Source organism: Mustela nivalis, assembly GCF_964662115.1.
Source record: "Mustela nivalis genome assembly, contig: HAP1_SCAFFOLD_1172, whole genome shotgun sequence".
Taxonomy (NCBI): Eukaryota; Metazoa; Chordata; class Mammalia; order Carnivora; family Mustelidae; genus Mustela; species Mustela nivalis.
In genome coordinates, this window is record NW_028135492.1 from 127,479 (window position 1) to 143,854 (window position 16,376).

The following is a 16,376-nucleotide window of genomic DNA, read 5'->3' on the forward strand; positions in this document are numbered from 1 at the left end:
GGCCGCTGGGACTTCTCGCCCCTGTGCTTCCACTATCCAGTCTGGCATCAGCAGCACAGTGGGTCAGTCCTGTCCCTCCTGAGCAGGTCACTGCTGGCCCTTGGGCTCTGTCTCCTCAGCTTCTCAGTGGCTCTGGGCAGAAGCAGACCATCGTGGGGAGTCCTGTGGGTAGGTGCATGCCAAGCTGGGCGACTGGTTCGGACCGTCAGGAAGGATGGAGGCCACTGACCCCTGTAATCGGCATTTGCCTCAGGCGACTCTCCTCTGGAGGACCAGTGGGGAGCTCAGAAGGGATAGCTGAGCCCTCTTCGGCCCACCTGACAGCCCCTGCCCTTGTCCCTCTGTCCCGCAGCACCCTGGGGCCCCCGCCCCTCCCGACTCCAGGTCCCCGCTCCTGCCTGGACACCTGCCCACCTGCCCCGCTCCCTCTGGTTCAGCTGCCACCTTCTCCCCGCTCCACGCTGCAGCCAGAGTCCCTTCTCGGAGCCCAGTCTACTCCTTTGGGGTTCCCGGGACCATCAGGTGCAGAGAGAGGAGACGGTGGTGCCAGGGGCTGGGGAAGGGGTGGGAGTCAATGTGTCATGGGAACAGCGTCTCAGAGTAGAGGGATGAAACGTTCTGGAGCTGGGCAGCGGTGGCAGCAGCACACCCGTGCGACTGTGCTCCAGAAGCCCACAGCCTTCCTCCCTGGTTCGCCTCCAGACCCCCTCCTGGGTCTCACATCTGCAAGCACGTAACCCCAATGTTGGAACAGCCATGGGTGATGAGTGCCCCCCAACCTTGCCCCCTGCCCCAGGGCTAGAGAGGGTCACAGGGGAAGGTCAGGGAGTGTCCCTTCTGGAAAGACAGCAAGGCCAGCTGGTTTTCTGAATCAAGTCCACTTTATTTGAAACTTTCCACATGCCACAAATTTACATGAAAATACCCATTCAAAATGTCATTTGAAAACAAAATTCAGGAGTGGGCATGACCAGACGGAAAAGATGGTCTGTGTGGAAAGGCAGGTGACACGTATTTGGTCACTTAGCACCTGGTCACCACATACTGTGAGCCCCCTGGCCGACTCACCCCCCCCTTAAAAACATGCTGAGCTCAACCGCTTCTGGTCGGCCACATACAGACAGGCAGTGGTCGAGGGGGGCCAGGGCCAGGGCCGGACAACCCCCTGCACCGCAGCCGTCGCGTGGCCGCCCCTCCTGCCCCTCGCCCTGCAGCCCGCCCACCAGCCTGCTCCGGTGAGCACGGCAGAGGAACCTCCAGCCCACACCGTGAAGACTCCACAGAAAACCACCAACTCGCCAGCTTTAGCCGAGCAGCCGCTTCTGCTGCAAACTGAGCCTCTCCCAGGCAGTGAACGTGGCTCTTGGACCTCACGGCCACAAGCAGCCCTGGGTCTCCCCCATTCCCCTGCCGGCTGGCCCGGAGCAGAGTGCAGCAGGTGCCCAGCCCCCGTGACATGAATGCAAGCTCCCCTCCCGACGCCCCATGTTTCTGAAACAGCTCTAGAAAGTAATTTAGATGTTCGGGTGACACCATCCAGCCTGTCTCGACTCCTGGCGAGAATCCCACATCCCCAGCACAAACACCGCAAGGGCACCCAAGCCCCTGCCGCACAATCCTGTCCCCATCGAAGTGTGGGGGAGGAGGCTCAGGGTCAAGGCCAAGGGAACTGTCCACCACCGCCCCCTTCCACGTCTCCATCCGCAATCCGGGGTCTCCGCTGAAATCTGCCATCAGCCACATGGCATTATCCTCGTCCATGAGCTTCTCATTCCTTATTACTCTTCCTCACGAGGCCTCGGCAACTCTCACGCCCTCCAGAAGCAGACAAGAAGGGCCCGACGGAGCAGGAGGCTGCCCGCTGCCCCCGTGGCCCCGGAAGAGGTCATGAAAGTGGGTCACCGGCGGGGTTCCCTTCTAACAAGGTGGGGGGGCAGGCTGCAGGATGGTCACCTTCTTGGCACAGACTCGGGGAGGGCCGCTGGCACAACCAGGATGGCACAGGCTGGTTTCAGACCCTCGAGGGCAAACAGACATCCGGGTCCGGCGGCTCCTGCGGCCCTGCTCCTCCGGCCCAACTCTCCCAGCCAGGCCTCCGCCAAGCTTCATCCTCTCAGCCAAGTGGCCTGCAGCTGTGGGTCCTGGCACAGGGGCAGTTAAGAGAAGCTTGCCCCCAATACCCAGCCTTGCAGAGCTGCCCGAGGTGTGTGTGTGTGTCGGGGGGGGGTCATCCCAGAGCCCATCCTGGGCCCCGGCTGTGGGCCTGAGCTGCGCGCCCTCCAGCCTGGTGTAGGACACGGGGGCTCAGAGGACAGCTGACAGGCAGGGATAGAATCCGCCTCCTGGGCATATGCCAGAGTGAGGTGTCCCTAAGGCAGCCTCCTTGAGCTGGGAAGCAAACATACTTGCCCGTGAAAAGGAAAAGCCATGGACAGGGAAGCTGCAGGCCTCTGGTCTCTGCAGGCTCCAGGGTCATCCCTGGGGGAGCACCTTCAGCCCCTCTGGCCGGGCTGTAAGGAGGCGTGGCAGCCAACACTCCGGGTCACCCGGGGAGGGCAGGGGAAGACCAACCACGGGGTCTAGGGCAGAGAGGTCACAGGCAGGAGGAGCAGCCTTGGGGGCGCAGGCAGCTTCTATCTTAACAAAGAGATAAACAACTTGGTCTCTCCTCATCCTGCCCACCTGCCCCAGGCTCTTCTCTCTCCCTCGTACACGCACACACACACGCGCACACACACGATCATGTGTGGAAACGTGCATGTACACCGTGCATGTGCATGAAGCAGACCACACTCACATGCGTGTGCACGTGGAGGTAACGCGCACACGCAGCCAGCAGTGCTGACCAGGCCCCTCTCGGCAGGCAGCATATGGTCTGCACTTAACAGCCCAGTTCTGCCAATTGGGGACCATTAGGGTGGGTTCTTTTCCCAGCATAAAATGCTGCAGAATATAAATTGCAATTAACACCGCTGCCAAAATAGCACTTAGCGAGAAACAGCTCAGTATTAACATCTGCCGAGTCCCGTCTCGGGGCAGGAGTGGCGGAAGCTCTTGCTCTAGGAGCGGGACGGGGACGCTAAGAATACAAGGTCTGCTGTGTGGGGGCGGCTCTGCACAACGCCCCCCACCCCCACCCCCGCCGGCTCAGCCTCGGTGAGCGGCCCCTCCCAGCCCTGTTTGGTGGCATCAGTGATGCTGCTGGTTAAGCCCGATCACTCATGCAAACAGGCTGCCCAGGCGAGTGCGTGAACACACCATCGCAGCCTGGGGGAAAGCTCACTCTCCAGCCGGAGCCCAGGCTGCTCTGGAGGAGAGGACACCCAGAGCCACCTAGGGCCCTGCGCACCTCGGCCCTGCCGGTCAGGCTGCCACCGGCCCCGCGCTTGCTCTGAGGGTCAGAAGCGGTCAGCCCCCATACCAGCCCCTTCCTGACCACCCTTACCTGGGGCGGGGGTTTCTGGGCACCACATGAAATAGCCCAAAACTGGGGAGGGGAGGTGCGCCCACCAATTCTCACACCCTCATCTACAGCCATGGGGCCTTACAGGAACCTCAGCCCCGTCTCTCTGGGGCCCAGGGCACCCCGTCTGTCAGCCTTCACCTGCGGGCGACCTGCAGACCAGTCCCTCTGTTCAGGCTGCAAAGAAGAGCCGCTCACAGCCTGGGGCAGGGAGAAGGCATGAAAACCAGGGTGAGGTGCGGGGAGACTCACCCCACGCCACCCGCATAGACCCCCGTCCACTCAGACAGGAGGACGGACGGGAGGGCAGAGCAGAGCCCGTGGGATGGGCAGGGACGGCCAGACAGACTGTTCCTCCCAGAGCCCTGACCCTGGGACTGCTTGATTCCTACAGCTCTGTCTGGCTTCCTGGACCCCCTCAGCCCCGCAGAGTTGGGGCTGCTGAACTATCCGTCCATCCCTCAAGAACCCAGGGAAGGAAAGGCAAGTGAAAAGCCCTAGGGCCACGGACTTGTTCTTTTAGTAGGAAAGCTGCAGGACACGCTACATAGAGGGGAAGGGGGACAGTCACCACAGACACAAAGTGGGAAGATGGCTGGGCTGGGGGCCCCAGAGGAGATGGCAGCCAAGAAGGGCACCAGCAGCGTGAGCAGGGCCCTCTGGGCCCTGCACCCCCAACCCAGAGGGAGACAGAGGCTGGGGGTCCCGGGGAGGCAGCCTCTGTAGGACTGACGTGCCCCTGGCTGGAAGCCACAAACAGGGCCCAGCGTCCCCCGCAGGCCTCCAGGAGCATCACCGAGAGAGATCAGGCCTGGACCTGGGGTGGAAGGAACCCAATCGCAGCCCCTCGGAAGCCACGGGCTGAGGAGCCGCCAGCGCCGGGCAGAGTCGTGTGGTAGAGGGGGCAGCGGGCTCAGCACAGGGAGAGAGCCTCGGACACTGGGAGGTCACGCCCCAAATTTGCATTAGCTGCACTGAAATTTTTAAAGTGCTAAATAAAGCTCTAGAAAATGATATAGTTGGAGCACTACTCTGGCTTTAAATGTCCTTTCTCAGTTTTAATATTTCAAGTGTCTTGAATGAAGCCAGGTATGTAGTTCCCCAGAAACACAGATCTTCATGGAGAGCGGGTCCTAAAGCTGAGTGCCGTGCTGGCTGGGCGACAGGCCTGTCCCAGGCCTCGCCCCACGGTCCCAGCCCCACAGGGGACCCTGCCCAGCCAGCGGCCCGGAACTTGTCTGACGCCATCTGGCTGGAAACCTGGTGGACACACAATTGGGTTAAAATGTGTCTTCCTGGGAAGGAGAGCCCCAAATCTGAAGCTTCCCACTGCGTCGTGCTCCCAGTGGGCCCGAAGGAAGGGCCCCTTGGGCACGCGATCACCAGCTGTACCCTTGTGTCACCGCGGGAGCGCATCCACCCCCACATGCACAGTGACCCCCACAAGGCCACCCCTTCAGAGCCTGATGCAGGTAGCCAGAAACACAGGACACCCTGTGGAGGGTGGAGTAGCGGCGGCGGACGGCACTGGTGGCCCGTGCTGCTCTGGGGACCCGGTCAGGGACCCTGAGGAGTCAGCGCTGCGCGACGGCTGTGAGTCTCAGTTCAGGAACACCCATGCTGGGCCCCGCAGGTCACCCTGATAGCCGGCTCTTCCTCCTCATCCTCCTCACAGATGAGACCCATGCTTCACCGAGCGCCGAGAGAAAGCAAGAGGAAGCTTCGGGAGGCCCTGGGAGACGACAGGTGTGCGGGATGGCTGGGCAGAGGGACATCCTTCCTCTTGGGACCCGGCAGGCCCCAGAGTCCAGCACAGGCAGGCAGTGAGCAGCGGTAGCCAGGCCACACGCCCGTCAGGGCAGTCCTGCTTCCAGGCCCAGGAGACTGGAGGAGGCGACAGCAGCAGGCGGGAGGCTCGGCTGCCGGAAGCAGCTTCACCCGGCACTAGCTGTCCCTGTCACCACCACAGGTTCGGGGGCTCCTCAGCCACTCTGCTTTTAAATAAGGTGATCTCATCCAGGTGCACCATGGGGACGTCCCGGATGACATTGGTCAGGCCCTCGTGGAGCAGAGGGAAGATGACGACATTCAGCGCAGGCCGCTCAGCCTGGAAACTGAACCAGAGGCAAGCCGTTAGCGGGGCCCTGGTGGCGCGGAGAGAGGAGCTGCCCGCAGTGGGCAAGGCCGCCCCAGCCTGGCCCCCTGGCAGAAATGGGCCTGCGGGCCCCACACACCAAACTCCAGGAGAGGCAGGGAGGGGCCGCTTCTAGGGGACATGGGGCAGGCAGCCATCGGGAGACAGCCGTGGGGAGGCCACCCGACCAGGGAGACAGAGAGCTGGAGAACAGCCTGTTGGAACAGGCCACAGCATTCCTGCCCAGCAGGGCCTCCTGGGAGCCACCCAAGCCATGCGAAGCCACGCCTCTGGGCACCTGAGGCCCCGCAGCCAGGACAACACCCTCAAGAGGTGGAGGGAGGGGACAGGCAGCCAAAACTGAGTGGCCAGAGGCCACCCTCAAGGGGCACCAACTCCCAGGTCGGGCGAGGCAGTAACTGCCAGGTGCTGCTGGGAGCCTCGAGCCTTCATCCCAACTCATGGCAAGTGGCTGCCAACTTCCCCACCGATCCCACCCCACAGGGGAAGAGCAGCCCCTAATGTAGCACAGAAGCATACGGTGGCCATGAGCATCTCCAGTCACCTCCCCAGGGCCCTGCAGGGACAGCCTGGGAAGGGGATGCCCTGACCACAGCCCCTCAGGTGATCAGTGGCAGGTCTCAGTGTGTTGCCGCCCACCCCGTGCAGAGGCCAAGAGATGAAACAGAAGCGCCAGCTGCAGGGGATCCAGGAAGAAGGAGACACACGGGTCCCCACAGAGCGCAACAGAAGACGTCCAGCCCCCGGGGTAACTTCTGTCCCACGGTTTCCAAGGACAAGAGATGGGAAGGTGCCCATAGAATAGGGAACCTGGGCATTTGCCAAAACTAAGGCGAGCTCTCTCCAGACCCACGCCCCCTGGAAGGGACGAGGAAGCCGCAGCCCCGGCCCACCCTGTGGCCTCCAGCAGAGGCCCAGATGGATTTATGACACTTGTAGAGTAAATGCCAAAAAGGTACTCACAGAGCTAGATGTTTTGGCAATAAAGGCGCCAAGGAAATACCTCCCAGTTCTGAGCTCAGTGCTCTGCTCGTGGGCAGCAGCGTCTATGACCGGGAACCTCGCAGGCAAGTCCTTGCCTGCACACCCGCTGTGTGATTCACTTGAAACCAAATATTCTCGGATGTGGGACGTGCGTGCAGACTCCTCTGCTGCCCGCCCTTCCAGAGGCAAGCGCCACCCCAGGCTCCTCACAAGCTGCTGTCAAGATGCTAAAGGGGAACTGATTTCTCACCCGAAGCCAGGAGCGCAGGCTGCGCCGCCTGCCTCGGCTCCCTGCGCGCAGCCCCGGGCAGCTCCAGGTGGCGGCGGGGCCAGGAGGCCGAGGGGCCAGGCCAACAGCGCTCAGGACCGCGCACAAGGTCCCGCGGGGCAATGAGTGCAGGTGTCCCCACCACAGTCCAACCCCACCTCCTGCTTGCTGTCGGTTCACACCTGGACACATCTGAACCGGACTGAGCTCCCAGAGCACACTCACAGCCGTTTTCTTTGCAAAATACCTCCCTGGGCTTCCAGGAGCCTGTGCCCTCTCGGCTACGGCCTCAAGGCACCCACAGCCCGACGGCCAGCACCATCACCGGAGACATCACACAGCTAGGTGGGCCTCACCAGGAGCAGAGGGAGAAGCGGTGACAAGTGGGAAGATGGCTCTCATTTGCATCCAACTGCAGGGCTGGGGCTCCCTGGGGGAGGGAAGAGGCCCGGTGGGTAGAGGCGAGCTCTTGGCGGGGCGGGCAGCAGGTGTATCCTGCCTCCTAACTTAGAACGCGCTACAGTGTGCTTCTGCATGACTCGGATATAGTTTGAGATTTAAGTAAACAGCCCCAATGAAATAAAACTTCCAGCTACCCACGTTTAAAAGCCATTGCAAGCTCGTGACTGGCAGCAGGACGGGTCATCTCTCAGGAACTCCCCCCTGACCAAGGCCAACAGCACTGCTAAGGTAAACACTCAAAGGTTGTGGCCAGTTCGGAGGACAAGAGCCAGGTGTAGGAGGTTCACGGGCTCACCCCCAAGGCCCCAGCCTGAGACACCCCGAGGAGGTCTCCCGTCATGCTTTGCAGGCTTTTACACCTCCTGCTGTCCTGGGCAGCAATGCAGGCGTAGGACATGTGTCGGGCAGAGCACTGGGCAGGCACGCCGGCCTTCCTGGAACTGCCAGCCATGGACCTCACCGATAAGAAGGCGAGCCCCACGCACAGGGGCCTGCTTGCTCCTTCCAAAACCCGGCACCTGCGAGCTCGGCAGCCAGGCTCCCACCAGAGGCAGCGAGAGGTGACCGCAGAGGCAGGGAGGAGACCCCACAAGAAGCAGGTCCCCCAGGGATCTCCGCAGACAGGGCAGAAGGCCTGTCTTCCTAGAGTGCCTGAGGACAGCAATTAAGTAAAGTTAACCTGTGCCTCCGCTCTGCCGTTGGTAACGGCTGCAGGGGGAAGAGCCGCATCGGAGAAAAATCTTTCCTTGAGCTGTTGCCAACCTACCACGGGCATTTGACGTGCACCGTCACCTATCCCAAAATCTCAGGACCCCAAGTACCTCCTCTGAACGCTCCTGGGAGCAGAAAAGAGATTTTGTTGGTTTCTAAATTACTGTTTTATTTAAAGAGAAAATATGACGGGCGCCTGGGTGGCTCAGTGGGTGAAGCGTCTGCCTTCGGCTCCAGTCATGATCTCCGGGTCGCACCGGGCTCCCTGCTCAGCTCCCACTGTGTTCGCTCACTCTCTTTCTCAAAATCTTTAAAAAATAAATAAGTAAATAAAGAGCAAGGGGCACATGGGGTGGTGCAGTCGGTTAAGCCGCTGCCTTCAGCTCAGGTCATGATGCCAGGGTCCTGGGATCAAGTCCCGCATCGGGCTCCTTGCTTGGCAAGGAGCCTGCCTCTCTCTCCCCACCTCTGCCTGTCGCTCTGCCTGCTTGTGTGTTTGCGTGCGTGCATGCACGCTCTCTCTCTCTGACAAAATCTTTTAAAGAAAAAAGAGCAAATGTGGCAGAAAATGTGTGCAGGAGCACAGAGCAGGGCCCCTGCACCCGGGGACAGAGGCCCTGCCCTGCCACAGCTGGGCCAGCCGCCCACTCTGCCCACCTCGTCATCCGCGTCCCGCGGTCACACGTTAGCCTGCAGTACAGAGAACACGCTGGTTCTGGACGTGGCTTAGGCAAGGGATGGAAACAGACACAACAGGAGTCAGGTTTGTTGCACCTCCTTCCAGTCCTTGACATCTTTACGTTAAACAAAGAACGTGTCCCCCCCACCCCTCCCCCGGCCTGACAGAGACAGGGAACCCAGGCTAGCCTTGGACCGGCTTCCCCGGACCTCCCACTCGGCCCTCGGGGCAGCACTCCCACTCAGGCACTCCCCCCTGTGGACACACGTTTATACCGATAAACATCATGTAAGGGAGCATAATTATTTCTGCATCTTGAACTGTATCCTCAGAATAAATCCCAGAAATAGGGTTACTGAGTCAAAACATATGAACACTTTAATACCTCCAAAGACAAGCCTTTGACAAACTCAGACACCTCTTATGGGCCACAGTGAGGAGCCACCTGACCTACCCACCCTAACTGGGTCAAGAGAACACAGTTCCGGAGCCATCAAGATGGAGCATGGCTGGGAAAAGACCCCCCAAGATCTCCTAGGGCACCTTCATCTTGCAAGTGCACCTTGCAGCTGGCTGTGGCCCTTTCAGAGACGCCGAAAGAAGCGGCCTGAGTGCCATGCACATCACCACCATGAGCGGACGACACGGGGGCTCAGTAAAGGCATGTCCTCTGGTCACCATGCCAGAACCAGTCTGGGCCCGACTCCACAGCGAGGGTGGGACCCCAGGACTTCAAGGCCTGCAGATGTCACGGAACTAGAAAGGGGTCTTGGAGGGGCAGGCCGGGAAGCGGGCCAGAGGCAGAACCGGTTCAATCAGCTACGAAACACCTGCTGGGTGTGCTTCTTTGCCAGAGAAACGAGAAACAACACGGAAGCCGACGGCCTCTTCCCCCCCCAGATAAAGGTCTTCAGAAAAGCCAAAGCAGTAAGACCAGGGCAAAGAGCCACTCAGGCCGTGACGATGGCCTTCGAGCAGAAAGGCAGACCGTGGCTGGGAAGAAAAGCACCTGGAGGGGATGAGGGGACATCTGTCAAAGAGCACACAACCCAGACGCTGCGCCAGGGAGGAGTGCAGGGAGCACCTTCCGAGCTCCCCAATGATCCTGCAGATGCCCAGAGCCCGCCTCGGAGTGGCCTGGAATCACCCCAGACCCCTGTTTCTGCCCACCTATCCTGCCCTCCCGGCCACAGAGGACCCGAGGAGGACTGCTTGCGGTGGGAAAGGTTTGCCGGCCCACTAGCCCATGTAGTCACAGCCCACCGCGGGGTACTGGACCCCATCCCGCCACTCGGGTGGCCTGGAAAGTCTGGACCCCAGATTTAATCACTGACCAGCAGCCAGGGGCTACAGTCTGGCTCCTCACGTTCTCGCCACCCCCACTGGCTGGTGGCTGCTGTGGCTCCCACAGCACCCGGCCCAAGGCCTGTCCACCCCCAGGTCCAGCCCTGTGGGCCTCCCACATAAACAGAGCCAGAACTCGCGAGCCTCCAAGCTCTGAGGCGAGACCGAGGGTCCCCCTCCCACACACACACACACCCAGAACCTGCAGAAGCAAAACCCAGTTGGCCTGGTCCTTGTCCAGGTCACATGTGGCTCGGCATTCCAGGTAGGAATGCCGAAATGTTCCCAGAAACCCGCCACAAAAACGAGGCGAGCCGATGCAATTCACAATGGAGCTCAACTGCCCCTATAACAGCAATTAAAGCCATAAAACTGCGCTAATTCTGTATTTTAAAATCCACTTTCCATTCTAGAGCTCCCAGGGTTCCCCAGACTTAAACAATTAATCGCTCCATCTGTAAACTTTACTCGTTTCTAAACATGCTTATAGAACACACACACAGACGGAGCTGTGCGCATTTTCGGGCCAGGAAGCGGCACATGGGAGAGGGAGGCCCAGAGCCGCATCGCGGCCCAGGCCCAGGGGCTCAACCCCGGTGCTGGCCAGCAGGGAGCAGGGCAGTGGGCCAGGGCCAAGGAGCCGTGCGCGAGGCTCGGGCAGCTCAGGACTTGCAGCAAACCGTCTGCCTGCCTCCCAGGACCACATTCCTCACCAGCACGAGTCCATGCTGAGACACACACTCAGGGACGCCTAGGGGAAGGAATTTCCACAGGGCCTCAGAGGCAGAGACCTGACTCTGACTGGCACGGAATGTCTGGCCCGTCCGACCCGAGTCGCACCTGCTCCCACCCAGGGACGGGGTTCGACGTTCCTGGAAAAGGAAGCTATACGGCTCTGAGCGGGGCCCCCTCAGGGGGGTCAGCAAGAGAGGTCAGTGACAAGGAAACACATATGGTGTGGAAGGGCCAGGAATGGACACGGCCCTTGTGGTCACTAGCACTAGGAGGGCCAGCACCTTCTGGAGAGCCCTCGGCCAAGTTCAGGACCGGCCTGTCCTCACTGCAGCCAATTCCAGCAACATTCAGGGAGTGCGTCAGGGCATAAGTCTCTTCCGCCCCCCAGCCTGCTCCCCGAGCGCCCCTGCCATTCTCACGTGGCGCCACGGGATATCCTAGGAGCAGCAGAGGGCCATGACCTTGCAGGGTGACTGCAGCAGTCTGTGATCCTCACGTGGCCAGGCAGTCTGATCTACAGAAGAAGGCCCTTCCACCACCTAGTAACACGCACCAGGGCACGCAGAGTGCCCGGTAATGCCATTGCCAGGTTAGGCAGCACGAGGGACAGGGACTGCGGCTGCGACTTCCGACAGGAGAGTTGGCTCAGGAACTGACCGGCTCAAAGTCACAGAGCCAGCAGGAGCAGAGGCCATGGCGTGAGCCCCGCTCCTGAGATCTGAGGGAGAAGGTGGGGCTGACCTCAGCAGGAGACCACACAAACCATAAGCAAGTTGCTGTCACTCTGCGTAGAACACCACGAAGACTGGAGCACGGACACTGCCCTCGCCCAAGCCCCGGGAGCCACGAGGCCTTGCAGGCGGCTTCCAGGAAGGACAACATCAGAGAAAATCAGAGAGGTAGAAAGCCCCTGGGAAGGGCCCTCCCCACCCAGTGCCAGGCCAGGGAACGTGGACAGCAGAGGTGTGGCCCAGTGCACAGCTCACACAGGAAGCAGCAAAGGGCAGTCCCGCTGCAGAGGGCCATATGGCCCAGCTCCCACCCTGGACACTGGCCGTACTGAGTCTGACTGGGGCCCAGATGGAGGGCGGCTTGGCGGGGCGGCTGTGCGGCACTCACTCAGCCAATACAGACAAGTCTGGGTTTCTAGACGGACAGCAAATGGAACAGACAGAAGCTGGCTCTGGGCAGGGTGTCTGAGGCCAGGAGGGAAGTGGGGGCAAACATCTGACCCAATGAACTTGAGGTGTTTTCACGGTTGGGGTGGGAGCAGGGGGGCGGCAGGTGGAAAGCTTCGTCTTGCTCCCCCGAGGGGCCCTGAGAGCTTCCAAAGCCACAGGTGTCGCTGCCCCATGGCACTGTCCCAGCTCTAGACCAACAAGGAACCTGACAACAGGAACACTGGAAGGACCCCTCCAAACCTAGCGCAGGCGAGGCCACAGAGGTCAGAGAAAAGCCCAAAGGTTAAACATTTCAAACTTGAAAGAGCAAAGAACAGAAAAGAAGAGCACAAATGCCTGTCAGGATACTACCACCAGCTCCCCTCCCCACTGAGGAAACTGAGGCCGCCGGACTAAGGCCAGCCACTTCCTGAGAGGCTGGGCTGGGCAGGGAACCCAAGTACTGGCAGGGCCAGAGCTGCTGGCCTTGGTGCTGACCCACAGGGGCACCACAGCACCACCTACCACAAAGCCACTTGTAGATCAGACACGTGAGGCCACAGGAAGATGCTGGCCCTGCAGAGAGGGACATGCACTGCCGACGTCACAGCAGCCTTGCAGCTGAGTCACTGCCAGGGATAAACCGCATCTCCACACTCTCCACACTCCGGGGCCGGGCGGGGCGGAGGGGGAGCAGCACAACAGCCTGGGGCTAGGCGCTTCTCTCACTCAGTAATTTTCTGAGCCCGAGGCAGGGAAGGAGATAAGGAAAGAGGTCTCAGACAAGTGAGAAGAGATTCCCGCCTTTCCCTTTGCAAGCTCTCCCCTTCACGGAAGGCGGGCCTGCAGGAGAGAAACCAGCGCTTTGCGCAGGGACACGCTGTTTCCTGGGGGCCGCGGCGCCACCTGCTGGGCACCTCACAGAAAAGCACCCGGGGCCCCTGCTCGGCACCAACACTTGGTTGGAAGGCCAGCAGGTCCCCCACCTGGGGCCCCAAGCTGCCTGGAGCCACCCGGTGCTGCTTCGCAGCCAGGAAAGACCTCTGCATGGCGTGCTGGATGGCCCAGACCCACAGCCGCGGCTGCGCCCCAGACAGTGGTGGACAGCACAGGCCACCAGGAGGATATCTGCACAAAGGGCGCCAGTGCCTCTCCACCCGGGTGCATCTCAGCCCTGCCCCCAGCAGCACAGCTGGAGGGGAAACCTGGATCTGGATGCAGTCCTGACAAGCCTGGAAGTTTCTTCAGCCCCATGAGCCTCCCTCAGGATTTGAGGGCCCTGGGTGAGATGCCCACATGGCTCTGGAGAGCCCCACATGGCATCTGGCACAGCCCCCTGGAGGGGGCGGGTGCCCGTCTTCCCTCTGGACACAGCCTCCCATCCTGCCCATGCTGGGTTCCAGGCTGCACTCCTCAGCTGCACGTCCCAGAGCCCTGGTTTCCCTCTCTATACACTGGGGCTATGTATCTCACAGCGATTCCACAGAGGAGTAACAGCGTGCTGGCATGCGAATATGGTGCTCGCACAGCCCCCAGCGTCAAGGCAGGGGCCCAGAGCAGAGGCTCCAAGAGGTCTGCTGGAGGAGCACACAAGGGCAGCCACACACAGGGTTCTCGTCACAGCAGGCCAGAGTACACCCTTCATGCCCTACAGCCAGCACCAGGCATTCAGCGGGCCCCACCACAGCCGGGGCCTGTGCCACGTGCTGGAACACAGGGACAGAGGGACGGTGCAGGAAGTCCACCGAACCAAGGCTGACTCTGGGTCTGGTCTCAGGTACCAGGCCGCCGGCAAGCCCAACCCTGAACCTGGCTTGTGCTCAGAGCACAGACACACTGGGAAGACAGAGCTCTCACACCCCAGTCCTCAAACCTCATCGGCTGACGGGCTGCCAAGCACGTAACGGGGTGTGCTACGCATCCTAAGAAGGGGGCAGGTGGGTGCAGTCTGAGAGGCCGGAGTGGGAAGCTCTCAGGCCAGCGAGGGCTGCACCTGAGCAGGCCACCAGGACGGGCCGGGAGGATGCCAGCAGGCTACAGGCAGACAAGGTGGGCAGACGGGCACCTTGGGAACAGAACCAAGAGTGAGAAAGAGAAACTCAGAGCAGGGACCGGCATCTCAGTGCCAAGTCTCATCAGCTGGCCGGAGCGCTGTGTTGAGAAGGGCGCGGAGGGTCAGAATGCCAAAGCAGCTTCCTCAGCTGGTGATGCCTACACGGACACAGCACAATCTCTGAACTGTGTGGTGACCTCAGATGTCCTCTGTTTCTGAGAAGGCTCATGTGTACACAGTGAGAAAATCCAAAGCTGGTTCCCATGTCTGCAGGAAACTACCCTTCAGGCATGAGAAGCAGCAGGGCCGCTGGCTCTTGGCAACAGGAGGGAGCCGACGGGCCAGTCCAAGCCCTTCTGGGCAGAACACGTCTAGCAGGGAGGTGTCACCTCCCCGAAGCTGGAGCCCCCGAGTGCGGGGACCTACTGCGAGTCAATGAGAGGGACAGAGTACCAACGACTCTTCCCAGAGGCTAAAAGGGCAGACCTGGCCCAACCGCACCTGAGAAAACCAGCCTTTGCCTCCTCCTACACCAACCACCACCCCAGTGAGCAGAGAACAGGAGGCTGAGGAGAGGAACTGCCCCACACCCCGCTTTCTGGACAGTGACGGTCCATCCCAAAGCCCTCAAGCCTGGGCGTAGGACAGCTGGCATCCCACTCAGCCCTCTGAAAACGGAGTGCCAGAGGCATCAGCTCCATTTTACCCCACGAGGATGCTGAAGTGTCCAGACACGATGGTAAGCATGACCTGCCCACCGCCGGGGCCTCTCCCCAGGCTCCAGAGCCAGAAAACTCAAGTTGAAAAGTGAAGGGAAGTCAATGATACACACAGTTAGCTATGACGGCCAGAGCAGAAACCATGATGACACCCATATAACAGATACGAAACAAAATTTAAAATAATCATTTGCAGACTTATCGACACAAAAACCATGCACAGTATGTCAAAGTTTTTTAAATATCAGGGTAGGAGGGGCGCCTGAGTGGCTGAGTAGGTTAAGCCTCTGCCTTCCGGTCAGGTCATGATCTCAGGGTCCTGGGATCAAGCCCCGCATCGAGCTCTCTGCTCAGCAGGGAGCCTGCATCCCCCTCTCTGTCTGCCTGCCTCTCTGCCTACTTGTGATCTCTCTCTCTCTCTCTCTCTGTCAAATAAATAAATAAATAAATAAAATCTAAAAAAAAAAAAAAAATCAGGGTAGGGGCGTACGGCTGGCTCAGTCGGTAGAGCACACAACTCCCAACCCTGTGGTTGTGAGTTCAAGCCCCACGCTGGGTGTAGAGACTACTCAAAAATAAAATCTTTAAAAAAAAAAAATCAGAGGGGACACCTGGGTGGCTCAGTTGGTTGAGCAGCTGCCTTCAGCTCCAGTCATGATCTCGGGGTCCTGGGATCGAGCCCCATGTAGGGTTCCCTGCTCCAGGGGAGTCTGCTTCTTCTTCTCCCTCTGCCACTTCCCTTGCTTGTGCTCTCTGTCACTTTCTCTCTCCTGCTCGCTCTTTCTCTCTCTCAAATAAATAATTAAATCTTAAAAAAAAAAAATCAGAGTATAAAACCACATGCTAACTGCATCCCAGGTCCTCCAGCTGTGACTCTGCTGAGTGGAACCGTGCGTGGGGACCTTTCACTTACAAGTAGCTTGATGCATGTTGCGAATTTTTATAAATTATAAACACATATGATTTTAACAACCAGGGAAGCGAAAACCTTAGCTAATAAGCCTTCTCTGGAAAAGTTCAGCAGCAAACCACAAAGACAACAGACTGACATGAAGTCTGTCCGGCAAGGCCACTGAGCCTTAGAATCCGGGAGACCTCCTGGCTGATGGCTCTTCTCCGAACTCTGCAAGCAGCCGGGGCCTCCTCCCCTGCCCCATGGGACTTACATAAAAGCAGGGGAGGAGGCAGCGACCCTCTTGGCCGTCGCTGAAACAAGGCACCAGCAGTCAGCTCCTGGGAGCACCACACTCCCGCAGCCAGCGGCGTTTCCTCACAAGAGGTCTCGAAATGGCCACTGCCCAAATTGTTCAGGTCTCTCCAGGAAGCATTCCCTGGACTCATTCACATTCTAAGCTCCCCCGTGTTCCGGTTCCACCTGCAGGAATGCCACACTCACTAGGGGACAAGGGAGCCCTGCTCTGCAGGGAACTGCAGGCAAGGGAGGCCCCCAGCGGAGGGCAGGAGGGGGATCGCTGCCCCACGAGGAGCAGGAAGTATTTCAAATCCATGGCCCTCACCCACGACTGTCCTAGTAACTGCTGCTTCCACGTCTGAACCAAGTACAAAGACAGAAAGAATTCAGAGTTAAAAGATCTTAGCATCGGGGCACCGGGTTGGCTCAGGCAGCGGAAGGTACGACTCTT

At 59.8% G+C, this 16,376-nt stretch overlaps 1 protein-coding gene across 1 annotated transcript in view; it reads right to left on the bottom strand.

Moving 5' to 3' along the window:
• Positions 1–862: 862 nt before the first annotated feature.
• FBXL18 (F-box and leucine rich repeat protein 18) overlaps positions 863–16,376 on the bottom strand; it is a 41,804-nt gene continuing 26,290 nt past the window's right edge. Inside the window, exon 5 of the mRNA XM_082750510.1 lies at positions 863–5,577. Within this exon, the coding sequence (XP_082606636.1) occupies positions 5,421–5,577 (157 nt within the window). The 3' untranslated portion in view covers positions 863–5,420. The remainder of the gene's footprint in view (positions 5,578–16,376) is intronic.